Raw genomic sequence first — 26,972 nt, forward strand, 5'->3', positions numbered from 1 at the left:
AAAGTAACCAGCACACACTGCAAAGCTGTCACAGCGATAAAGTCGACATATCCATCCACGATCACTGCCCGTCATGCCTGCTATGCTCACGAGATGTTACTTGGGTCATCAGGGTCACACGCCAATAACTCCTGATCAAATTAAGCTAGTAAATGACGTCGTATAGGAACAGCGGAGGCCCCAAAAAGTGAACGAAGGCAAAGTCTAATATCTTTAAAACCAGTGAATATTTTTCGGTGAAATTTGGTAGATACTCATTTTTGATCTTTCTGAACCATGGGACATCGCTTTAATGCCACTTCATTAACTTTTTTTAAGGTGGGAGGTTCCCTTTAAATCCTTTCCTGTGCCATTTTACCGGTTCTCATACTTCTACCCATTGACTAGTAATGGTGAGGGCACGTGACCGACGTAACCCCAGGTGACCCTTAGGAAACATATGAGCTATAGAAGTTGTGGTGTTAGGGTCCTGTAAGTTTCACCTCCCTGTATGAGCTTCTCTGACACTGAGGGCGCTGCGAACTTGCGACATTTTAGAGCCGTGCAGATATTCACTTATGACGTCATAGTTAAGTGACCTGACCTGACCTGAAAGTGCGGTTGGTGTCAAAGGATCTGCCTTGAGTCAAAGACCATGTGTGCCGACTTCCGTTCTCTGTCGTGGCGCGTTCCGAACAAAATTAAAAAAAAACTCAGGGGCAGCAACTGCCCCCCACCTCCGGCCTCGGCCGGCGAAGGTTAACCCTCGCCCGGGGGGGTCGAACGGACCCCCCTCGGTTTTTCGCGAATAACTCGCGTAAAAAGCGGCCGATCGCGACGAAATTTTTTGTACCCTCGCGTTAATCAATTTTACACCTACCCTAAAATTTTCATGACACTTACCCTAATGACCTTTGACCTGTGACCTACTTTTCGAGACCATGTTTGGCCGGAATCGCTATTCGGCGTATGTCGGCTCGCATTAGCAGCGCGTTTGCAGTCTTCTCGTGGTTTTAAGCGTTCAAACATGGAATATAATGTTGCTCCCATGCATGAGGGTGGGTGTCAAGGTCACCGGAAGGTCAAGTCAGGTCATTGACCTTTGATGACCTCGGTTCACTTTTTCGAGTTTTACATGTTTCTAGGCCAGTTTTTTGAGCTGAATTCGAATTTAGCAACCATATAAACATTTACGAAGTAGTTTTGGTGCCTTCGTAACATGTTACGAAGCTGTCAGAGGCGGTTGCCACCTACTACGAATACCCTTACTAGTTGACCTGACCTGACCTGACCCGACCTGGCCTATGTGCATGAAGACATCATCTGTGATCAAAACTAACATGATATTCGTGATCAGCATCCCCAAAAAAACCATAGCAGCCACGCTTTACGACTTTATAACAGGTCCCGATTTTCCCGACCTTTGGGTCATTGACCTGACCTGGAAGGTCAACCGATGATCTAGGACCTTAAAATTGGGTATCATCGGCTTCCTCCCGTCACGGGCAACACGCTCGTTTTTTCCGCGAAGCTCTAGCTTGATCAGGGGCGAAACGGCAAGGGGGGGTCCAACGGACCCCCCCCCCCCCTTATACGTTCGCGGCTGGAAAAAAACACCAATACGGGCGAGGGTTAACTCTCAAGTTACAGATAAAATGAATAAGGCAAAAAGGCGAAATGCGCTAATTGAGTCTTGCTGGCACTAAGCCTTCATCAACCGCCTAAGCGGACAGTGTCATGGATAACACCGTTTGAGCAGACATATCTAATAGCGATCATCTGCAGTTTGGGATGGTCAATGTGATTCATGCGTCGCTGTCCATCCATGCGAAGTCCCAATGCCAGTAAATAAAACATCGGTTATGAACCCTGTAAAAGATGTACCCATGAGCAACTGGCAGCGCTGACCCTTTAACCCTATTAGTGGCAGGGGGGGTTGTTTTCATCCACCCCCAAGGTTTTTCGGGAATATCTCCTAAAACGCTGAAGCTACGATGCTGAAATTTTCTGACTTTTCCTAAAACTGAATTGGGCACATTCCCTGAAAATTTCAAGTTCATAACTTTACCAGGGGCGGCTCCAGAGCACTGGGAATTGGGGGGTCCTATTCGTGAAGCGAGTCATTTGGGCGAAGATCACGATGCTGCACCAGTTTTACGAACAGTGAATGAAAGGTATCATGTGATGACATATACAAAGTTATTGTGCATCCTCTTTTGACACGTTTTTGCTATAATAGGCGGATCCAGGCGTCCAAAAAGGGGGGTTATGTTTTACCTCCCAACATAGGTGGCCTGACACCGCCTATGCATGACCAATACAATTGTAGTCGTTCTCTCATAAGAAAATTGTAACATAGCAAGACCATTACCACCCTTTTTAGAAACAGTACCAACAAAAACCTTATTTACTATACTTTTTGTGTACCCCCAATCTCAATGATCTGTATCCGCCTATGATTTTTAAAAATGCATATTTTTAGGATCCATGTGAATTCCTGGTTCATTCTCTATCGATCGGCAAAAGTTGCGTTAAGATTGGTTCAGAAACCTGAACGTAATAAACAGTCTAAAATGTATCTGCAATTTGCCCGTTTTACCCCCCCCCCCCCCCTCTACCCCCTCCTATTGACATTTTTTAATTTTTATTTTTTAGAAATGTAGATCACGTTGAGCAAAATCGAATGCCGTTTGAATTTTGAAAATCAGCCTGTTAGATCTCGAGATATCAAGGGGGGGGGTCGTAAACAGCCCCCCCCCCCCTGCCACTAATAGGGGTAGCCAGGAGCCTGCCACTAATAGGGTTAACCCTCGCCCGCACATGCCATTTTCCCATCCTAGAACGCACATGGGGGGGGGGGGGTTGCCGGTTGCCACCACCACCCCCCGCGCCATTTCGTTCCTGTTGGAGATAGAGCTTCGCGGTAAAGACCAAAAAGATTTTTTGGGAAGAGACAAATCCAATGGCACCCAGTTTTACCTTCTCAAGTCAGTCGTTGACCTTCCAGGTCAGGTCAAACAAAAAAAATGTTGCTGTTTTGGGTCACCGTTGGATATCAAGTGAGCTGCTTATCACATACCGATGACGATGCCATTTTCTGGTGCCAAGCCCGCTGGAACCTGACCTCTTTGTCACACTACCTGACCAGGTTTTTGCTGCTGAGGTCATTTCAGGTCAAGTTAGGTCAAGCAAGGTCAATGATATTTGTTTGTATGTATGTGTGTGTGTCTGTGTGTACCTACTGTGTATACTGATGGATGTGTGCACCGATTGTTTATGTGTCCATTTTACATGAAATCATAATCTGAGAAGCTTTTACCAAAAATGCAGTCAAAAAACTTCAACGAAAAGTAAGTTCAGCTTGCCTAAAACACAATTATTTTAGATGACCTAGGTTGACCTTGGCCCTGACCTTGACATCTGTGCATCGTCGAACAACATGTCCCATGATACCTATAGGTGGGAGGTAAGACTGGCAAAAAAGGCCGAAATCAAGGTGTCAAAAACTCACAAGGCCCACAGCCAACGCAAGATGTTGAGAATTGGTCATTTGGGTCATGACATGACCTGAAAAACAAGGTCATATCTCCGAAACCAAAAACCACAGAAACTTGAAATTTTCAGTGGCCATCAAGAAAGGATAGATGAGCAGCTTTTACGAAAAATCAGGTTTCTAGCTCTAAAAATGTTGAGTGCATAGCAGAAAGACTACCGGGGGGTGGCAACCCCCCCCCCCCATGTGCGGGTGAGGGTTAATGACCGTGTTGAAATTAAATGCTGTTGCTGACCTGATGGTGTGCCTAAATTCTTACAGATATGGCGTGCAACCGGAGTATTTTGCTGAGGACGACATTCGTCTTTCTTAGCCTGGTTCGCTCGATTCAAGTTCGTTATTCTTCCAAAGTTGCCGTTTCACATGTTCCAGTGATATTGGCACCTCGAGTCGATTTATTGGCAACAGGTAACATGGGGTTGCTGACACGAGAATGGTTTTATAGCTCTTGCGGGGAGAAGTTTCTCCCTTTCTCGGAGTACTACTTTATTTCTATGAGTATCCTTAGTGAAAACAAACACCACGTGCATGTTCACGGGCCGCAAGATATGAATGAATACCTTCGAAACATGGCCGTTTCGCTTCGTGTGTTAAGATAAAAATGAAAGCAGCAGGAAGAACATCAATTATTCAACCAATGCAAATATTTCCTTGCAACGATGGTGGTTGAATTTGTTGCATTGTTTAACCAGCCGCAGCCAGATACATACAACAGAATAGCATTCATTCAACCGTATTTAATAAGAGCGTAGGTAGTTCATAAATGCACCAGTATGCTTGACCTTGTATTCAATGCATCCTTACCAATTTTTTTTTATAAACCAAGACTTGGTTTACCAACCAAGTCATACAAAGTCGAGGGAAGACAGCAAGTATACCTGATACCAGGCAACATTATCAGTAGAAGGATTCGCATTTCACACAGCACAAAAATTTTGAGAGGAGGCATTTCATCGAAGTGCGTTAGCAATGCTAAACCAGGATCAGGTATGCTCTGTAAATGATTATCCGTCGTCTTATTTCATATTCTATAACACCGCAGAGCAACATGCAATCATATTACATGACATAAATTATATCTAGTCATCACACATCACAGATAAGGACACATTGAGGGTAAGGTCAATTCTGATGATACTGAATTTTTGTGACCATTTTCTTCATGACACCTAACATAAACAGACATGATTCCCCAACTTCATATGGATACGCTAAGACACTTTTATAGCCAGTCCTCCAGTCGCTACGGACACGAACAAAAGCTCACGGGATGGAGATGCGAGCGAACCAAACCGCGCCCGTGTGCGACTGATGTATCCTAACTGTGAACGCCAGCCAGTCCGACCAGCCACGGTCCCAGGGGGCGAGGTATTTACGAGCCGGCGAGCCACGAAGTCACACGCTACATCGTGTCAGCTAGTCAGGGGCCTGTCACCACCTGTGCACATACACCTGTATGAACCAAATGGGGCCCATCCCGCACATAGCACACGAGTTGCCATCAGAAATCAGCCAGAAGACGGTCGAGCACGCGTCATTCACTGCAATGTTTGAGAGAATGTCGTGAAAAACAACGAAAAGACAATTTGGCAAAGCTTGGGAAGACCAGCCTCAACCTTCTTCAAGCATTGCGCAATGTTGGGGATAGCGTAAGAATTCAACTAATTTTAACCCTGTCATGTAGCAATAAACCGCCTAAACTGGATCTGAGCGCCGACGACGCCATCTGACACTCGATGACGCTCGATGACAGTCGATGACGCTCGCTGACGCCGCGGCGGCGGCGCGGAGCGGCCAGTCACTGATAGCTGGCGCCGTACGCCGTCATGCCGTCGTTGTCGACTAGATGCGCTGTTCGGCTGGACGGCCGCAGAGGGACGTCATCCGCGGGCCGGCGCAGGCGACGCCCAAAGATCCGACCCAGCAGACTGAGGTCGTCGGAGCGTCCAGGGGCGCGCAGGTGGTGGTGGGAGCCCGGCCTGAAACCAGCGGGTGGACCGTTCAGCAACGGCTGCAGAGAACGAAATGTGGCAGAAATATGAATCAGATGCAAACATCTAACGTTATCCTTATTCACTTCTGTTCTGTTTTTATCATTAACTATCGTCTGCTATTGACGCGATCCGGTTATAATAGCGACAACCGAATTCACGGGATGGCGACCATCGTGTGGATGCTGAATGTTTTATGCTTCCATTAAGGCTGAGAACGACCGAGCTAAAACAGGAAGGGGCTGATTCTATACGAGACGGGCTGATGAAATCACCTTAGTGGCGCGCTAGAAATGACCGGGAGACATTTAGAAGTCTCAGAATCCAATTACGTCTCACTTTGTCTAACGAAAATAGCAAGCACGTCTTTGCACAAAAGTCAAACAACTCAATAGGTGTGCTGAATCCACCAGTGGACGATCCAGAATCCTCTTATCTTATTTTGAAAATAGGTATTCCCGAAACGCATAGCGGCCTGTCACCAACCACGCTGAAAGACGTCAGGCTAATGCAGTTTCGTCAAAGTTTTCATTTTCTGCTTACGGCAAGTTGTAGACCTAACTATGATGTGCATTGAGCAGTACCTGTAACCGCGCGCTGTAAGTTCGAGATCCCGAACGAATTACAAAGGCTTCGCTCACCCGGCCCGAGTTTGACTATGGGCACTCACATGTAGGCGCGTTTGGAGGTGAACAAGGTGAAGCTGCAGCGACAGCCGCCGACCACGCCGCTGAAGCCGGTGGACTTGCAGAAGACGCTGCAGTCGAAGCGCTTGTCGGCGTCGCTGCTGGAGGCGGCTGACGTCACCAGCGCGGCCACGCCGACCGCCAGCAGCAGCGGCGCCACGCCACACGGCGTCAGCGCGCCCCGAAATGATGACGTCATCACTGGTCGGGAGCGGACTGTGGACGTTGCAGCATAGCTGTCACTAGCAACAATGAACCACGGAAAACATAAGCGCTATTATTCCTCATAAAAAAACGATTTAGGTATGTTGATTCACTTACCGATCGTACTTTTTCATTAACAATATAGGTGTTTGCCTTATCTTTAAAAGATATAGGCATTTATTTCCCTTATTTTTTTCATAAATCATGATTCACTAGAACCATGTGACTTTTCCAACACTGGCGGATCCAAGGGCGGATCCGGCGGGGAGTGGAGGGGACTCTCAGCGCCCGAAAACGATTACAATTTGTCGTTTTTTAATAGAAAGGATATAAAAACAAATTATCAGGAAAATCTTGCTTTCAAGGCATCATACCTACTTACTACTTTTTTGAAATTTGTTTTTTGCTTCAGTTTTATTATTTTCCATGCTTAAAATGATCAAAAGAGAAAATATTAAATATTAACAAAATGAATTTTTAAAATATTTTCATACAGAAAAAATTGTTTCCATATTTGGAAGATGCTAGATATTGGTCGCAGCGGAAGCTGATTACACGTTGACCAATCACATTACCTAGTTCAAACCAGCCGCATACTGATTGGCTGACGATTGGCCTCTGTCACAGGGGCTGCAATCTTGGAATTTTTCCGTACTAGGGGAGCCGTAGAGGAATGATGTCGGTACTAAGACCGACAAATCTTTGGCTAAGATGATCGTTGGGGAGTAAAAACTTCAGATTTGTGGCAAGTCTGACTCTCAGCTCCTGAACTATTAAAGGCTATTTCAATTCCCAAATCCATGTCAAAAATGGTATATTTCCGTAAAACGGTACAGCAGTGCATAAAGAATCGAAATCCAAGGAGTTTGTAAATTGGGAGATGCTTTTTCGGGGGTTATGCCCCACCCGCAGTGTCGACCGCCTTTCTGGATCCGCCTATGTATCTAAACGAGGTTAGTAAGGACTTCTCTACTTTCATAAGAAGTTCGCCTGGTCTTTAACCCGCGACCGCCTGGGGGGAGGGTCGGATACAACCCCCCCTCCGTTTTTCTTGAATAACTCATGAACCGCTTACGCTATCAACTTGAAACTTGGCATACCTTCTCCTCCATCAATTTGACGTCTCCTCAAAAAAAAATTGAGATATATCGATTTTAGTGTTGTAACTACATGACGTTTTCAGTCAAAAAGTGGTAAATGTTAAAAAAAATCGCCAAAAATCAAGGTTTAGAGCAAATTGCAAATTAAGGACATGAAGTAGCTCAACGAGTTCTTTAAAATGGCTATCTCGGATTTTCAATAAAATGCGTTTTTCACCCCTAAAAATTAAAAAATATATATATTTAACAGCTAATAAAATCCAACATTTTGAGAATTTCCAAAAAAAAAACGGAATATATGTTATAGAGCTCTATTAGAACATTAGATGTCCCAAATTTCAACTTTCTATCTTGATTTTTGACCCCCAAATTGCAAAAATAGCTCCAACATGCATAGGGCATGGTGACGTCATAAGCATTTTCGTGAATTAGAGGCACTTCTGAAAATCGCATGTAAAAACAAATGGCACCACTAAATTCCTTGGACAACGCTCGTCTATACTCTGTTCCGTTTCAAGTTTGCAGCCGAAGTGCCCTGCTGAAAGCAGTGCGTGATTTCTGTATATACAGCTCTTACATTTTAAGACGCAAATTCTTGAACAGAGCAGCGATCTGCCGAAGAAACTCCGACTGCAAGGTTGATATGGAACAGACTATAGAAAAGTGCATTTTTGTGTCAAAAATAAAAAGTTGAAAAATTGACCTTTTTTCTTAGCCCTCGTTTAGTTATGTATGGTATAAACGATTTTTTATGCTTTCAATGCACATTTATCACCAGCACAGTGACTTGGGGTCACATATTACCATTACCATCGGATTCGGCGTGAAAAATAAGCCATAAAACATGTGTCGCACTCCCATGTAGTAGAAAGTGAAAACCGTGACCTTTCGTGACCTGACCTGACCTTGACCCGTACTTAATATGACCCCTATACGCACATGGTACCTTCACTAGGTCTTTGAGGTCATTTTTGGTGAGTTTCGAGCAGCAGCTATCGATTCCGCTGTCCGTAAGCCTAATCATGCAAAACACCAGAATTTGACCTTTGACCTGACCTTGACCCGAAAGTTGACCTCAATCTTAAAATCTTAAGAGTGCTTTGGGAAGGTCTCGTAGAGACCTTTCGAACGCCGCCTCGCGGGGCTCGATACGACCATTGGTTCTCGAGATAACAGGGGAGGGGGTCGGATCCGACCCCCCCCCCCAGGCTGTCGTGGGTACGGAAATAGCCCAGGCGGTGCCGGATTAAACGAAAAAGATAAATCATTATGAGCCACCTGCCCCGACCCTATAGGCTTCATCGCCATAGCGGAATAATAAGAACAAGAAGCCTTGATAGCACTGCAGACCAGGTATAGGATATCAAGGAGTATACGATATACATTCATAGGTATAATGAGTTTAAGTGAGTTAAAGTGCAACAATTTTGGCTACGGAAATGTCAATCAGTGTGTGAATATATGCAAAGCAAGAAAACGGCAGGTGTATATTCTGCCGCTAAAAACGGAAGCTGATCTCACCAAATTGCTGGTCATTATCTTATTACCTAGGCAGATGACTATGTAAACACGGCGCAATGCACCTATTAGACTTGAATCTGTGCGCTCGCTAAGTATCCATAGGAATGTACCTAATGATTGAGACACGCGATACAGCAGAGAAGAGACAATTTAGTAACGGACTTCCGAGCTTGCAGCACGTCCCTGGGAACGTATGCAGTGTGATGAAATATGTCAATTGCGTTTGAAGCTCAATATTGTAGCTACAATAAATATGAAATAACAAAGTCCGTTAAAGTCCCTCCCACCTTCAAAAAGTTAATGAATCGGCATAAAAGTGATGTCCCTTGGTTCGGAGAGATAAAAAATGATTAGCTACCAAATTTCACCGACAAATATTCACTGGTTTTCATGATAGTAGGCTTTTACTTTTGTTTACTTTTTGGGATATTCGCTGTTCCTATTATAGCGACTTAATTTGAAAGTGCGGCACTTGTTGCGCGCAAAACAGCATATACCGCTGCGTGCTATTCCATATCTCCGAATTAAAGCATTTTTCGATATTGTGAGTGCCCAAACCGGTATTTGCAGGCCATGGCCACCAATGTGGCTATCTCAACTCAAAACTAATGTTAATTAAGGTGGGAAGGGCACTTTAATGCGATGCGATAATGGTTCCTAAGGAATGGATTTCGCAGCTGATCTATGGATGGATGGATATATACATATGAATGGATTTCGCAGCAGGTCTATCGCAGCTTAACCTCGCATGTCTTAGCCCATAAATAATTATTTTTGATGTTTGCTGGAAATGTGGTCAGTACTCAAGAACACTGCATCGGGATAGGTATGCTCCGACACATATACTCGAATTTTCTAAACTCGTCAGATTTTACAACCATTGGGATTTTGCTATGCGTTGCTGTATTAAGCTAAGCTTTTTTCCTATTAACCCGCTCCCCGTACACTGAAAAAACAAAATGAGAATGGTTACGGATTGGGTTTCATGTGAAACCACGAGGTGGTCTATATAGTGAAATGGTGCTTGCTTGACCTCATTTATTAGGGCTGTCCGAGTCTCCTGTTTGACAAGCCTGATAGTTGGTCTCGTTTTGAACAGCGTTTGAAGCATCATGGGTGCGACTCTTTTTAGGACTAACCGTGAGAATGTTTGCCGGTCTCATCTCATATCCTGCGTCGGTGTGAGGCAGCGTGGTGGTTTCAGATCAGTGCAGTCTCTGGACTTGTTTACATACAGCGCATTGTCAGGCGCCATTTGCAAATTGTGTGCGTTGGTGTGCGCTGCGCTTGGAGTTATATTGTTATAAGTAGAGACATTCTTTAGCCATATATAAAATATTGTGCATGATAACAGAGGAAACAACACACTTGCTCATCAGTCATGGTCAGAGATCTTTTAATCTTTCGCTACAGTAAGATTTCGTTGAAATCAAGATTGGAAGGGCAGATGTCATAGTGACTTCGGCTTCTGAAGAAGGTAACGATCTTCCCGACCTCTACAAATTGAAGAACCAAGAGTCACAGTGGCGGCCGAGGAATTTCGCTCTCTAGGAGAAGACGTTTCGCACAACCGCGCGTCCACCACGGTGTAGCGGCGGCCGGGGTGAGTGACGAGTGTTCTTTGGTTGGGGACTGCAGCGCGGCACGACGCGACTGCTTTCGCCGCGCCCATTGCTACTGCATGAACTAGCTTTGTGTTTGAGAGGGCTTGGGCCTTTTGTGACCGGGTCGGCAGCGCGAGGCACGACGGGACTGTCAATTGTCTCCGAATATATGCTACTGCACTGAAATTTGTGTTTGAGAGGGCCTGGACCAGTGTCGACCGGGCCGGCAGCGCGCGGCACGACGTGACTAATACGAGACTAATACATTTTGAGAAGAAAACATGGTTGTATTTTGGGCGGATGGCCGCGCGGCAGGGCGGGGCTGCGCGGCTACATTCGAGGGTCCAGAAAGAAGGCTCGTAACGAGAATGGCTTGAGTTCTTCTATGAGACCATTTTCTGGTCTAATCCAATGGTGGCTGATGTTGAGACAGTCCAGCGGTATTATCGTAAACCAGAACGTGGTTTCATCCTGCTCAGAGTTTCAAAAGAGAACACACTTTGAGCATTTTGGAGACCAGTTTTGTTTCTCCGTGAGACCACTGAATGGTTTCGCGAGACCGGTTTCTAAGCTCTCTAAAAGGGTTTCAGAAAGACCGCGCAGAATGGCTCAAAAAGTGTGGTCTGATTTGAATAGGGGAAAAAAGACCGCTTTCTGGTCTCTGAGACCAAAATTTGGCTGACTTTTTTTTCAGTGTAGGGGGGGGGGGGCGAAACGGCCCCCTGTCCTTTTCCGTTGATATCTCCTAAACGACTGCAGATATCGTCACTAAACTTTCAGGACTCCTCCGGGCACCCATTTAACACATTGTGACCAACAGAGACTATGATAAGCTGGCCGCAAATGACGTCAGAATGACGTCATGTTCTGCCATTTTCGGCCCAAAAAAGGTTTTACGGGAAGAGCTGTCAGGCCTACAGCTGTGAAGATAAAGAAATATGTTCAGACGTGAAAGGTGTATAATTAATTAACCCTCGCATGTGTAGGGGGGTCGGATGGACCCCCCTCCATGGTTTTTCGCAAATAACTCGCGTAAAAAGCAGCCGATCGCAACGAAACTTTCAGTACCCTCGCATTGATAAATTTTACACCTACCCTGAAAATTTCATGGCCCTGACTCAAATGACCTTTGACCTGTGACCTCTTTTCCGAGACCATGTTTGGCCGGAATCGCGATTCCGCGTATATGTCGGCTCGCATTAGCCGCGCGTTTGCAAGCTTTTCGTGGTTTCAAACGCTCAAACATGTGAGTTGATGTTGCTCCCATGCATTAGGGTGGGTGTCAAGGTCACCTGAAGGTCAGGTCAGGTCATTGACCTTTGGTGACCTCGGGTGACCTCGGTTCACTTTTTCGAGTTTTACATGTTTCTAGGCTAGTTTTTGGAGCTGAATTCGAATTTAGCAACCATTTGAACATTTACGAAGTAGTTTTGGTGCCTTCGTAGCATGTTACGAAGCTGTCAGAGGCGGTTGACACGTACTACGAATACCCGTCACAACCCCTACTGGTTGACCTGACCTGACCTGACCCGACCTGGTCTAAATGCTTAAAGACATCATCTGTGATCAAAACTAACACGATATTCGTGATCAGCACCCCGAAAAACCCCTTAGCAGCCACACTTTACGACTTTCTAATAGGTCCCGATTTTCCCGACTTTGGGTCATTGACCTGGCCTAGAAGGTCAACCAATGACCTAGGACCTTAAAATTGGGTATCATCGGCTTCCTCTCGTCACGGGCAACACGCTCGTTTTTTCCGCGAAGCTCTAGCTCAATCAGGGGCCAAACGGCAAGGGGGGTCCAACCGACCCCCCCCCCCTACACATTAAAAGCTGGCAAACGCCGCACACATGCGAGGGTTAACAAGTCTATACAACTGCTATCTCGGATTTTCGAAATTTTTGGATTTTAACCCCCAAAAATCAAAAACAATTTTTGTTTATACCTATATTTTCCCAGAAATCTGAAACAAAATAGAATTTCCAAAAAACGGAATATATATGATAGTGCCTACCACCTTCTATCCACATACCAAATTTGAGATCGATGCCTCTTTTTTTGGCAAAGTTATAGCGAGAAAAACTGTTTAAAATTGATGACGTTGAATTTTCAAACTCAATTGTGAACAATTCTAGACCACATAACGCAAAACAAAGACCACCATTAGACTCCCCGTGACGAGCTGCATCGAATCAATGCCCATTTTATGCAAGAATATCAACTTTCAAATTTGAACTAATTTGAGCTGACTTTGGCGGTTGGCCTGACCTTCACCAGAACATAACCTTAACCCGCGACCCGTTGAGAGGGCCCAAAGCCCGCCCCCCCCCCCCCCCTGTGGGTTTTCGCAGATAACTCAGAAACAGCTACGAATTTCGACTTAAAACTTTCAGTACCTCTCCGGACATCAATTTTACACAACTTCGGAAAAAATAGGTCCCAGGTCATCTCAGGTCACGAGCTATAGAGGTCAGACTGAGGTCATGTTCGGTGATTTTTCGTCGAAAAAGTTGTTCACGGGGATAAATCGCAAAAAATCAGGGTTTCAATTTAGCGACTCAAAAATTGAGTCGCATGGCATGGCATGCGACTCAATTTCAATCAAACTCAATCAAAACGCATGGCAACGAAAAAGCATGGCAAACAAAATGGCTATCTCGAAATTTCTCAACTATAAAAATTCCTAGATCTAGGGATTTTCTAACTCAAAATTTAGATTTCTTGAGATATCCTTTTTTAATTTGGGAAACTTTTCAAAAACCGGAATATATGTTAGAGAACCCCTTACTGGCCTTACACATGCCAAAAATTAACCAAGTATCTCTAAAACTGCCTTAGATATAGCCATTTGAAGGACTGAAAAAGTAGATACTGTTCTTACATGACGTCACAATATTTGTATTTGTGCTTGAAATCAGTCAGGACTCAGGAGTAATATTTTTGATTCTTATCAACCTATTGCTGACTGAAAATGATCTTTTACGTGAGTAAAGTCACTTTTACGTAAAAAATTGCTTGTGTTGTAAACCGGTACAGTTTGACCTCGTATGAACTTCCTGTGACGTCATAGGTCCAAGTAAAATGGTCAGGGAGGTTTCTATGGCTGCACATATATGACATGTCTTCATAAAGACTCGAACATTAACAATTTAACATGCCTTTCCTTACAATTCACGAATGTGTTTACTGATTGGTTGAGGCTGACCCCTGATGTGACGTCACAGATCATCCACTCAGTTGACCATCCACATGCCAGATCTATCACATACATCATATCCAGACTCATTTTGAAAACTTAGATTTCATTTTTATGATCGACTTGAAGTCATTGCAAATTTGACTGATTTGACCTTGTTTGACCTCCCTGTGACGTCACAGGTCTAATATCAAAGTCATCGATATCCTATCTTATGCATCTCGATGAGCTCTTTCGAACGCCGTTTGAATTTTTCCGATCCGGCTATTGGTTCCGGGGGGCCCTTTGCCCTCCCCCCCCCCCCCCCAACAGGACGTGGAACCTGCCAGACCTCAACGGGGCGCAGGTTAATTGGCCCCAAAGGTCGCCTGACCCACATAATCGCATTTGTCATGTAAAATGGACCATAAATCATGTATCACATGACACTTTCATATTAACCCTCAGTGACCTGACCTCTGTGACCTAACCCGGCTCAGTGACCTCAGATGGCAAAATATGTGTTTGACGAACAATTATCCATCGATGATTTTTAATAGCATGCCTTTTACTCGATTTTACAACGCATCTCTTGAAATGTTTTTAAACTGTGAAAATGCGGCCTTTGACCTGACCTGTGACGTCATCGGTTGGGCTGAGGTCAATGAAATTGTGTGACAAGGTAGTTCCCCGGTGGGGCTATCGAACGCCGTTTAAATTTTGAAAATCGGCTGGTAATCTTCCGAGATCTTAGGGGGACCGGAATGCCCCCACCCCCCTCCCCTACGGATGGTAGGGTCTGCCGATAGCCCTACGGGACGCGGGTTAATTTAGGACGCCGCCTGTGAAGTGAGTATTTCAAATGGATCACCCTGACCCAATCAAACCCGCCAGTGGTAAGCTCTGCATGTGCGCATATTCAAGATAAGTCACCTTTCTGGTTTGTGCGGGCTTCTCTAGCCGGCTCCTAACGGGGTACTCTAAGCATAATCGGTCCATCTGTTCTTGAGATGAATAAACGGTTCCTGCACGTGAGCATGTGACACCACATTCGTGACAATGTAATTTTCCCGAAAAGGCTTCCCAACGAAAGACAAAGTTTCAGTGCAATCGGACCAATTAGTGGCAGCTGCATACAAGTGGAACAGTTTTGTCGTACCTACCTGATTTGGCTCTCGGCATGTAGCGCGTGGGGCACCCAAATACATTATTTGTTTAACCTTCAATAGCCTATTTGGCGTTGGTCTATCTATTTTGTTTCGAAACCTCGATTTCGAAACTTCGAAACTTCGAAAGATTCGAAACTTCATCTTATAGAACACCATGAAGCAAAGAAATTTTGTAAGTAAATATTGCCGCCCTAAGCTGTTCAAATTTTGATTAAAACAATATGAAAATTTTGTACCAGTTTCATTGGGTGGGAGATAATTAGAAAATGGTTCGGTTGACGAGTTTATGGTGACCCGCACAAGTCAGCTGGGGGTATGTACAGGCCTCGCGAGATTAAGCGGTAGGTTTTGCACTTTTACATTTCCGGTTATATCTCAGAAACTAATAGATCTACGATGAAGCCATTTTACACGACCATGGCCGGCTTGTTACCCAACAAGTCAATCGCATCTTCAACACTTAAAAGCTTAAGACGACGAAGATATAGCCTGAAGTACACTAAATTTTCTAGGTGCAAAACCTACCGTTAAAACCCGCGAGACCTGTACCTACCACTTCTCACTTCCGCACGTTCAGGACTCATACTCGCCCTGGCTCGTCGTGAGCCGACCCAAAAGGCGGCTGTCCGGTCATTACCACTTCAATTTTTCAAAAAGAAAAAAGGCATTGACAAAAAAATATTATATAGCAATTGAGCCAAAAATCGTCCCGGCGGTAGCGCGGTGTCGTGCCGGCGCCTCACCTGAGCGGCGTCCCCGGCCGTCCCGCCTCGGTGACCGGCGCGTCTCACCCCGACTGACCGCCGGACGTCCCGGCACGCCAAGACGACTCCGACTCCGCCCCCGACCTCTCCGCCAATCACACTCCGTCCCAAACGGTGACGTCAGAGGACGTGGGAGAAAATTATAAAAGGTTTCCGATCACTAACTGTTCAGATACAGTTCACTGTATTGCACTTATATACTGCAAAAATATACACATACATAGGTATAGTACTTAAATCGACAGAAAAGAGTAAATTGGGAGGATTTCCGATCATGGTCCCAAACTCATTACATGATAGGTATAGCTTCTTAAATAAATATAGCGTTAAATAAATAGCTTTTTCTATTTATTTTTATACGTATATAATTACGTGAATGACGTTAAATAATTTGCGGTAAGTGGTGTAACCGATGATCTATGTATTATTGGGGTTGTTTGTACCGAGGGTTGCTGGAGCCTCTCCTCGTCATTTCGCTCTTTATAGAGCTAAACTGTAAAAAAGATGCAAAACTCTATTCTATAGAACTTTGCAAAAAAGCGAGCGCATCCGGCATGCACCGATACGAGACGCGACAAACAGTATGTACTTAAGCAAATTTAAGTTATCATGTCAACCGTTGAATTCTAACCACCCTTGTGGCGCAAACCACCCTTGTGGCGCAGTTGGCAAGTGCGTTCACGTTTGGTGTGGGAGGTCCTTGGATCAAAGCTGACCTCTGGCAGCGTTTTCCTCGGCCGGCTCCTACCCAGGAGATGGCAGTAACTGGGGAGTGTTCGCTCGGTCATGGGGATTACCGCTGTGCCAGCCAGCGCCCCCGGCCGCAGGTACACGGGCCTGATCCGCCTTTAAACGGATCCTTCGGTCCGGTGACATGTCCCGAGGGCACGGTCTCGCTTCATGTCCAGGAGCAGCCCTCTGACCTGCCGGGCCCGAGAAATCGGGATAGCCCCAGCGTGCGCACCAGTGCGGTGCCACCTGGGGTGCGTGACAGGAAGCGTGCGGTCAAGGCTGTCCCGCGTAGCGGGTGCCGAAAACGCTTCGTACCACTGCCGTGTATATAGTGTACTAACCCAGTATGAATGTGTGCTACTAACGACAAAAGCCCGGGTCGGGCAACAAAAATATTAAAAAAAAACCGTTGAATTCTGAAGTGAGAATAAATGCCCCAAAGGCAAAGTTTTTATTTGTGGTCAATAGCTTCGCAAAAAAATGGTCGCAGAGCCGTTTTTGGTAGCATCGTGTTCATCACGCTCATGCGCGTCGAGTGTCCGAGTATTTTCCATTCGGGATTGGTCAGCTTACGGTGTTAACCTCAGGTCAAAGTCAGGTCAAAGCTACTCATGTCACGAAGCTGGTCAAAGGAGGTCGTGCCACATATCATTCGATTTGGCAGGTCCTTCTGAGTCCATAGGTGACTCACGGTGCGCGAGTTAGCACACAGAGAGGAGACTCTAAGTAGCGGCTCATCCCACATCTGCCCGATAAAACAGCAGTGGTCGACAGGGCAGGGAAGAGAGGGACCAGTACAGTAGCGGTTGACCTCTCCACTACATCTCTTATCGCTGGGATATGGGTCTGTCTCTTAGTAGTTGTTCATCACTCCGATACACTGATGCCACTCTCTATCGTGGCGCCTATCTTTGTGACGTCATGGCGGCCTATATCGGCGCTGATTTGGGCCGGATCCGGGGATCAGCGGTGCCGTGATACCGCCAGGGCCGCCTTCTATCGGGTCCAACCGGGCGCCGAGTGGAGGCAAACGGATATCAGACAGAGACGAGCCGGACTGACGGTGGGGTACCGGTGGGTGCCTGTGAGGGTGGTCCTGCGGTGCTGTGAGGGTGGTCCTGCGGTCCTGTGGTGCTGAGTGTTGCACAGGGAGGTCCAGTTCTGAGCCGGAGGCGGTTCGGGCTGCAGCAGGGAGAAGGTCGTCTGGCGCAGGCTGAGGTCGGTCCCGCGATGGCCGGTGTAGGACTGCTGGTGACGCTGGCGCTGACGTTGCTGACGCCGCTGCCGTCAGCGGACGCAGTGACTACCTGTCCCAGCACGCTCAGCGACCAGACACTGTGCGAGGGCGGCTTCGAGGACGGCCAGTGCCCCAGCGGCTACCTCTTCAAGGAGAACATCCCACGCCTCGGCTGCTCGCTCTGCGGCGCCTGCGTCAGATACAAAGGTAAGAAGTGCCGCATTAAAAAATACACGGTTTGGGCCACGATACTTACCGATACATGTTTGGGCTACGCCCGTTAACGGCTAGGGTACTTGTAGGTATTTGGAGCCATGAAGCGAAATATCTGTGTACAATGTCCGCCGGTAAACAGCTACATACATACACCAATAAAAAACTAACGCCGCGCGGTCCGGCAGGTCTGGATGAAGAGTGCAGTGCGCCGGAGGACACCCCCGACTCGGAGCGGTACTCGGTGAACATGGTGTCGGGCCGCGCACTGGTCGACACCCCGGAGTGCGCGGCCGGCCTCGAGTGCGGCTCGCAGGGCCACTGTCAGCTGGGACCCGCGCCCACAGAGTGTCAGAAGGCGCTGCACACGTACCGCACTGAGGGACTCGACGTAAAGACGTACCTGTACGAGCCGCGCTGCGAGGCCGACGGCACGTTCGCGGCCGTCCAGTGCCAGACGCGGCCGGGGAGCTTCATGTACTGCTTCTGCGTCAACGAGATTGGCAACCGCACCAACGGACGAGATCTGGCCACCGAGAAGGACAAAATGAACTGCGGTATGTGGGAGGAGGGTTGTGGGAGGGAGAAAGGGGATAGAGGGAGATGGTGGGGGGGGGATAAAAGCAGAGAGGGATTAGGACAGGCTGAGGAGAGAGACAGGTCGGGAAGATACGGCACAAATGTTGTACCAGTTACTTGGAATGACGATACTTACTGGAATGAGTGGAATGGGCGTGGGCACACAAAGGTCCATCTTTTCGTCCTTGCCAGCCTACTTACTTCTTTCCATCTTTTTGCCTCCTTACTATACCCCTCCTGCCAGCTGCCAGCGGTGCCGGCGGTGGCTGTGATGCCCACAGGTGGCAGCCATCTGTTCCCGCAACCCCAAACACACTCTACATGCGAGTAGGCCATCCCCGAACGTCCTGAATATTCACTATCACTGTCCGTTTTCAAGTCTCGACACTAGAAATCCACACAACACATGTCGGACTGGTATGGGCTATTTGTATTTACCAGACGCCTTCTGGGCTATTTGCGTTCCCTCCTGTCGGTTGTCGGCGCCGGGAAACATTCACAGCGGACTAATGCACCGACACTCCGTCAGCCAGGAATGCCAAATAGCGACGTCTGCGACAGATTTAAACCGTTTCTCGCATGTAGTTTTTGCATATCTGTGTAGTGGGTATAGAAAACATGAATTGTTGAGAACGTAATTCTTTTTATTTTATACGACTCTCTCTCTCTCTCTCTCTCTCTCTCTCTCTCTCTCTCTCTCTCTCTCTCTCTCTCTCTCTCTCTCTCTCTCTCTCTCTCTCTCTCTCTCTCTCTATCTCGATATATCTATCTATCTTATATCTCTTCTCCCTCGTCACTGACCTCTGGCCCTCCTGGCCCGTTCAGCCTGCTCCAGGAGAGTGGAGCAGCTGAAGGCGGAAGGACGGAAGGACATCACCCTGCACTGCATGGCCAACGGCAACTACGAGCCGCTGCAGTGCGACCAGGACGTGTGCTTCTGCGTCAACTCGACCACGGCGCAGCCGTACGGCGCCACCGTGGCACGTGACATGTGGAAGGGACTGCCCTGCTGTAAGTGGCTATGTATATACGACTGGCGTATGTACTTACATTGAAGAGGCTACTGAGCTGCATTTGATCGTCTTTTTCTCAACGTACTTCTTTTCAGACATGGGCATGGATCCCAGACTACCAATCACGAAAATCGAGATGGCCATTAGATTGACGGTCTTCAAGCATGAAATTATGGTGGAAAACATGGCTAATAGAAGCCTCCCAATGAACCAACTATTGTGCATTCCTTCAGAGTTAACAGCTCTGAGAAAAATCCCTCAATATCCATCTCGGATCCATGGCTCGTGATCATGGATCCAAGATGAATCTTGATGGATTTTCTCAAAACTGTAAACTCTGAGGGAATTAAAAATAGTTGGTTTGTTCATTGTTGAGAGGCATCTGTTACCCATGTTTCCCAGCATAATTTCACGTTTAAAGACCACTAACCTAGTGGTCATCTCGATTTTCGTATTTGGTCGTCTGGGATCCATGCCCATGTCTGCTTCTTTTATTTCACGAGAAGAACTATGATGAAGTGGTGTATTCAAGAACAAAAGTTAACGTTTGTCGTTTAGGCACTCATGCTTTCTTGGCTGTGAACGTGCCTTACTCAGATTCATCTGTTGACACTACATATCTGCATACATTTTCAAAGGTTCACAAAGATATCTACCAAGTCAGCAGAGCTGATGACAGATCCCATTCCAATCCCGCCTGCGCCGGCAGACAGCAGCACCTACTTCCCCGGCGACTACAACCGTCTGTGTGAGTCCATGAACGTGGTGGCATCGGAGATGGTGAAGCTGCTGAGCGCGCACGGCATGACCACCTCCGACATGTACCAGACGTGCGACTCGGACGGCGGCTACGGCGCCAAAGTCTGCACCGCCGAGGATCAAATGTGGGTCTCGTAGACCGCGCCAGTCATTGGAGTGCAGAGCACGGGTCTGAGATAGCTCAAAACACCAACAAACATATTGCTGTTTGTGTTTGCATGTGTATCAATGTGTGTTCCTGCTTTTACACCTAAGCTGGTTTATAATAAGTCTATATTCCGTTGGTGGTGTGTATCAGAGCTATGCGTTCGGCTGGTTCCAGGTGCCGCTGCCGGGACAAGGCCGGTAACGCCATTGCGCCGTATGTGGTGGACAGCTCCCATGACGAGGTCAACACCATGAACTGCCGTGAGTTGACTTCTACTTTCTAGGGTCAAACTGTATGTGCAAGTTATTTCGCTACACTCAGTCAAGCGCACACTTCCGTATGCACCTATAGTCTGGCAAACCTAAGAAAGAACGGAGAACCCGCGCCCTGCTAGGGGGTGTTTGAACACCCCCTTGTGGTTTTTCGCAAATATCTCAAAAATGGCTGCGCGGAGCGCCGCCGTTTTTGGTACACCTTATTATACATCAATTCTACACATATTGTGAAAATTTCAGACCAAGGTCATTCAAGGTCAGGTCACCAGGTCACTTGAAGTGACCTCACCTCATAAAACGTTTCAATGTCTGCCATAGCTACACCGAGTGACCGATCGCTTTGAAACCTTCAGCGATTGATAAGGGTAACAGTATCTATAAAAATGTTTATCTAGGAATTTTGATATCGGTGACCTAAGGTCAGGTCAATTTTGCGACCTCCCCATTATAAGTCAATGAGAGAAAATTGAAATGCGCCTCTTTTGGACGAAAGACATTATAAACACTCCCAAACACTGAATTACAAGTGGTTTAGACACACTGAACATGAAAATGGTGTCCGTGGGCGTGACCCCTGTTTATGCCCTGAGGTCATCTTAGGTCACGAATGGTATCTAACAGTTTTTCGCAAATAACTTTTGATTGAGGCATGCTAGAGCGATGAAAACGCTTTAGATGTGTTCAGCTCGACGATACGGATCGACTGATATGCAACATGACCCTTTCAGGTCAGGTCATGACCTTGACCTGAGGTCAAATTTTCAAGTTGACCTTTCAAGGTCAAGTTATAGTTCATTCGATGCGTCTTGACGAGAGGAACACGATGCCGGTAAAAGTAAGCTCGTGCAAGGCTTGGGTCAAAAGTAATTGCAGAAAAACTGTTTCCGAAAAAAATCGGCTATTTTTGCACTGTTTTTGCCCCCTGCAGGCAAAACCGTTGACGTTAGGTCAAATCTGAGAGAATTAATCAGAAAGGGCGTTAATAGGGCTATCGAATGCGCTTTTCCGCGGCGCTATGGCTCTATTGGTTCCCGAATTATGCGTTGGCTTCCTGGAAATTGTCGACATTCGACCTGAAAATCGGCGAAATTTTGCCGTCAATGACCTCTGGTGACCTGACCTTTGACCTGACCAAAAAAAGTGACCGAAGTAATTTCATCATTATTTTTGGCGCTGTTTCGAACGCCGCCTTCCGCGTATCGCTACGTGGCCCAGGAGCCGAGTTAGAAGGGGGGTGTTCAAACACCCCCCCCCCCCCCAGCAGGGCGTGGAAATCCAGGACCCCAGCCGGGCGCGGGTTAAAGCGGTTAAAGCGCCTGAATCATTTAGCACGTGTTCTGATCACGTGCTTGAAATGTATGGTTCGGAGAGATTCGTGTAAAAAGCTGTGAGAGAAAATTGCTCGCATGGTATAAGTGCACATGCATCGATGGCCGGTGCACTTTAAATCCGTTCTTTCTTAGATTTGCCAGACTATAGTGATATGAATAAGACACGTTGTGCCTAAATAATCTTTTTTATACCCGTCCCTAGTTACAGTAGCGTTACTGTAAGGAAATTCGAAAAGTATAGTTTAATTTAAGTCATTTACTACTCTATTACGATATAGAGTAGTTTGTGTTAATTGTTAAAATTCATGAGCTTCCAGTGCATTCAGGATTTAGGAATTAATGCATTTCGTTTCTATGGTTCGCTGGTCTGAATTTGCCACGTCTTTATTCCATATTTTTATTTTCGTAATGAAGCGCATAGCTGCCTGTCACCAACACCTCTCGCTTGCTCTTCTCCCCAGGTTGTGCCCGGGATCACAACGACAAGGACCCGGTGGCACAGATGTTCTCCAGAGTAAAGTGTGAAACAACAGGTAAGAAATGATCAGCAACGGACTTGAACAAACATAAGAAATAAATAAAAATAACAGCTAGGTGAGCGCACATCGACATATGAAAACGAACATAATATCGTGTCGTTATCCCGGCCGTCCACTTCACGACCAACTGATCCAATATCGTGATACCGAGCCGAACTCTGTCCAAATCGGCGACTGTCCATTGTATAGCGCACTAACGGACAACGCTCCAATGTCGATATATGCCTGCATGTTGGTAAACATACAATATCGGGGCAACAGCCCACTGATGCGGCAGCTGCCTGATGTTACGGTGAATAGGTGGTACCTACCAAGTGCCAAATTATCTGCTCCTTCTTGTTTTTTTCGTTTCTATCTAACCAGCGATCTGACTGCTCCCAATATTCCGCTACCCCACAGGAAACTACGCGCCGGAGCAGTGCGTGGGTGACACCTGCTACTGCGTTGACGAGTGGGGAGAGCGCTCGTCTCTGAACGTCGACACCTCCATAGAGGGTGTGGGCGACCTGATCCGCTGCTGTTTGCCCTGCCTGAAGCCCAACACCCTGCAGTGCGATTCGAACCGCGACAAGTGGATTAGCCACTGCCCCGAGGGGCCGCCGGACAGCGCGGCGCCGAATGTGTAGTCGGCACCGTCCAGGGAGTCTAGTCGTTTTGACATGGGGTAAGCCGGAGGAGGGCAGAAGCAAAGGCAACTAGTAGCTGGGTGGTCTCATGTTGTATCCGCTCATTTATGTCCAGTGAGACACATGCCACTTTGTAAGCTTTGTGTGACGAGGGTTCACCAAAAGTGACGTGAAACAAAATATGATTGGTAAAACGACGGCTAATACCTATGCGCAATACCTAATGTAAATACTTCTGCGTACATGCGTATATGCATATCTCAGGTGCATTCATGTTTAAGAAGAAGATGACAAGGCCAGTGTAACGAAACCCTTGTTTATGTAGCTAAACGAGCGCTTTGACACACAAAAAAAACTTGCCCAGGACATACCGTGATAGGCTGATGCCACATGTATCCGCAAAGGAGACTGCGCGCACTTATCAAAGTCTTCTTGCAAAGTGACTCATGGACGGAACAGGAGGACGGAGCGGTCCCTGGTGTGATGCCATTGTATTGATATGCCTATAAAATACACATTATTTCAATCAAATGCAATGTAACTTCAACCGAGCTTATCAGTTTGTCGAGAAAAGGGTAAATATTTTCGCATCATGTCTCGAGGCTGATGCATTGCGTGTTATGGCGGATTCGTGTAAAAGAAAGAGTGAGAAAAAGAGAACGAAGGAGAGAGAAAGAGAGGGAGGGAGGGAGGGAGGGAGGGAGGGAGGGAGGGAGGGAGAGAGAGAGAGAGAGAGAGAGAGAGAGAGAGAGAGAGAGAGAGAGAGAGAGAGAGAGAGAGAGAGAGAGAGAGAGAGAGAGAGAGAGAGAGAGAGAGAGAGAGAGAGAGAGAGAGAGAGAGAGAGAGAGAGAGAGAGAGAGAGAGAGAGAGAGAGAGAGCGCGCAAGTTCGTACAATGCGCACACCGATGCGTATCTGATTCGTGAACTGTTCGTCAAATATCAGTGAACTAGGTAGGTATGCGTGAACTACACGTGAACTACGCTTGTAGGCCTATATGCGTGTAGGGTAGCCTGGGGCAAGACGCCCCAGATAATTTATTTTGCTACATAAATTTTGTCCCACATCACCTGGAAGGCTAACTTTGTGCTCAATGCGTTCTTTGGACATTTTACTTCAAATTGCACCCCTCAAATTGATCCACTTATGATCGGACTCCAAGCTAGCCCTCGCCCGTATAGGGGGGGTCGAACGGACCCCCCCATGGTTTTTCGCGAATAACTCGCGTAAAAAGCGGCCGATCGCGACGAAACTTTCAGTACCCTCGCGTTAATCAATTTTACACCTACCCTGAAAATTTCATGACCCTGACCCCAATGACCTTTGACCTGTGACCTACTTTTTGAGACCATGTTTGGCCGGAATCGCGATTCGGCGTATGTCTGCTCGCATTAGCCGCGCGTTTGCAGTCTTTTCTTGGTTTCAAGCGTTCAAACATGTGATATGATGTTGCCCCCATGCATTAGGTGGGTGTCAAGGTCACCTGAAGGTCAGGTCAGGTCATTGACCTTTGGTGACCTCGGTTAACTTTTTCGAGTTTTACATGTTTCTAGGCCAGTTTTTGGAGCTGAATTCGAATTTAGCAACCATATGAACGTTTACGAAGTAGTTTTGGTACCTTCGTAACATGTTACGAAGCTGTCAGAGGCGGTTGACACCTACTAGGAATACCCGGCAAGACCCCTACTGGTTGACCTGACCTGACCTGACCCGACCTAGACTAAATGCATAAAGACATCATTTGTGATCAAAACTAACATGATATTCGTGATCAGCGCCCTGAAAAACCCCATAGCAGCCACACTTTACGACGTTCTAACAGGTCTCGATTTTCCCGACTTTTGGGTCATTGACCTGACCTGCAAGGTCAACCAATGACCTAGGATCTTAAAATTAGGTATCATCGGCTTCCTCTCGTCACGGGCAACACGCTCGTTTTTTCCGCGAAGCTCTAGCTCGATCAGGGGCGAATCGGCAAGGGGGGGTCCAACGGACCCACCCCCTTATACGTTCGCGGCTGGAAAAACACCAATACGGGCGAGGGCTAGGAAGTGATTTGTGAAGCAACTGCAAATGGGGCATTTTGCCCCAACCCCAGGGCAAAACGCCCCACGGCCTGGGGCAAGTAGCCCCATACTTTAGATTAAAGATTTAACATGGTAGTTGGCTAAATCTTATGTGGGAGGTCCGTTAGACCTCTGGAGGCACGGCACTGAAGTTAGCACATTCCATCCTGTCAGGTGCTCAGCTATGACACTATTGTATGAGCAGGTTTTTCACCTACCTCATAAGACCAAATAATAAATTATTGCAATGCAAATGCAAACAAAATACTTCCTTTGCCATCCAGTTGCTGAGAAAAATACACATAAAGGCATAGAAACTTACTGTTCGCCAGCTACCGAACATTAGAAAGTGGGTAGCCCGAACAACACATGAGGTAAAACGCCCCAGGGGCTTTTTGCCCCGCGACCTACTGGGGCGTTTTACCCCATCACGTAGTTCGGTCAGAGAACAAGGCCTTGCACTCCAGCAAGACATTTAACACGAACCAACCCGGCATGATAAGCGTTAGACAATAGTTGTTCAAAATACATAAAAGTCGTTAACCTAATGTGGACCATAAAAGAACGCCATGATACATAATCTGACAACAAAACATAAAAATCACTAAAAAAACACATTTTTGGCTATATCTCCCGAAAGAGTCATCACAATTTCTTTCCAGTCTGCTCATTTAATGATCATATAGTGCACGTTTTATAGAAGAGATGATGTTTCCCTAGCCCTCGCCCGCACATGGGGGGGTGGTTGCCACCCCCCCCCCCCCCAGGCAGTCTTTCTGCTCTGCACTCAACATTTTTAGAGCTAGAAGGCTGATTTTTCGTATAGCTGCTCGTCTATCCTTTCACGTCTGTCAAGACAGCCTCAGATTCAGATTCACTTTCAGAATCACATTCGGACCCCCTTAGATTTTCATAAAAACTGGTCCATGGGTACAGTTTTGGAGGCTGATTCCAACGGTGAAGTCTGTTTTTCGCCACATATTATACTTTGGCCCCTAGAGGCATTCAAAGTTTTTTTGGGGCGAAGGGGGACCCCCTTAGATTTTCATTAAAACTGGTCCATGTGTACAGTTTTGGACGCTGATTCCAACGGTGAAGTCTGTTTTTCGCCACATATTATACTTTGGCCCCTAGAGGCATTCAAAGTTTTTTGGGGGAAGGGGGACCCCCTTAGATTTTCATAAAAACTGGCCCATGGGTACAGTTTTGGACGCTGATTCCAATGGTGAAGTCTGTTTTTCGCCACATATTATACTTTGGCCCCTAGAGGCATTCAAAGTTTTTTTTGGGCGAAGGAGGACCCCCTTAGATTTTCATAAAAACTGGCCCATGGGTACAGTTTTGGACGCTGATTCCAATGGTGAAGTCTGTTTTTCGCCACATATTATACTTTGGCCCCTAGAGGCATTCAAAGTTTTTTTGGGGCGAAGGGGGACCCCCTTAGATTTTCATAAAAACTGGTCCATGTGTACAGTTTTGGACGCTGATTCCAACGGTGAAGTCTGTTTTTCGCCACATATTATACTTTGGCCCCTAGAGGCATTCAAAGTTTTTTGGGGAAGGGGGACCCCCTTAGATTTTCATAAAAACTGGTCCATGGGTACAGTTTTGGACGCTGATTCCAATGGTGAAGTCTGTTTTTCGCCACATATTATACTTTGGCCCCTAGAGGCATTCAAAGTTTTTTTTGGGCGAAGGGAAACCCC

At 46.7% G+C, this 26,972-nt stretch overlaps 2 protein-coding genes across 2 annotated transcripts; one reads left to right on the forward strand and one right to left on the reverse strand.

Annotated features, from left to right (window-relative positions):
- Nucleotides 1–4,304: 4,304 nt before the first annotated feature.
- LOC122391918 lies at nucleotides 4,305–15,777 on the reverse strand. Its single transcript, XM_043386260.1, has 3 exons — nucleotides 15,729–15,777; nucleotides 6,194–6,425; nucleotides 4,305–5,511 (listed from the first exon to the last, which is right to left on the reverse strand). Exons 2-3 carry the CDS (start codon nucleotides 6,406–6,408, stop codon nucleotides 5,331–5,333), a joined length of 396 nt encoding a protein of 131 aa, XP_043242195.1. The 5' UTR covers nucleotides 6,409–6,425; nucleotides 15,729–15,777; the 3' UTR covers nucleotides 4,305–5,330.
- Nucleotides 15,778–17,368: 1,591 nt separating this feature from the next.
- LOC122391920 lies at nucleotides 17,369–23,732 on the forward strand. Its single transcript, XM_043386261.1, has 8 exons — nucleotides 17,369–17,582; nucleotides 17,613–17,925; nucleotides 18,120–18,488; nucleotides 19,336–19,521; nucleotides 20,233–20,407; nucleotides 20,605–20,690; nucleotides 22,498–22,569; nucleotides 22,975–23,732. Exons 2-8 carry the CDS (start codon nucleotides 17,712–17,714, stop codon nucleotides 23,199–23,201), a joined length of 1,329 nt encoding a protein of 442 aa, XP_043242196.1. The 5' UTR covers nucleotides 17,369–17,582; nucleotides 17,613–17,711; the 3' UTR covers nucleotides 23,202–23,732.
- The last annotated feature ends 3,240 nt before the right edge of the window (nucleotides 23,733–26,972 follow it).

Source organism: Amphibalanus amphitrite, unplaced genomic scaffold (genome assembly GCF_019059575.1).
Source record: "Amphibalanus amphitrite isolate SeventyFive unplaced genomic scaffold, NRLGWU_Aamphi_draft 000461F_arrow, whole genome shotgun sequence".
Lineage (NCBI taxonomy): Eukaryota > Metazoa > Arthropoda > Thecostraca > Balanomorpha > Balanidae > Amphibalanus > Amphibalanus amphitrite.

Bases quoted from the DNA above. Each gene is read 5' to 3' on its own strand.
- LOC122391920 (XM_043386261.1), top strand. From the start codon at position 17,712: ATGGCCGGTGTAGGACTGCTGGTGACGCTGGCGCTGACGTTGCTGACG. The intron at 17,926-18,119 runs GTAAGAAGTGCC...GCGGTCCGGCAG, and splicing joins CGCCTGCGTCAGATACAAAG to GTCTGGATGAAGAGTGCAGT. The intron at 20,691-22,497 runs GTGAGTTGACTT...TCTTCTCCCCAG, and splicing joins GGTCAACACCATGAACTGCC to GTTGTGCCCGGGATCACAAC.
- LOC122391918 (XM_043386260.1), bottom strand. From the start codon at position 6,408: ATGACGTCATCATTTCGGGGCGCGCTGACGCCGTGTGGCGTGGCGCCG. The intron at 5,512-6,193 runs GTGAGTGCCCAT...CGCTGGTTTCAG, and splicing joins ACCTCCAAACGCGCCTACAT to GCCGGGCTCCCACCACCACC.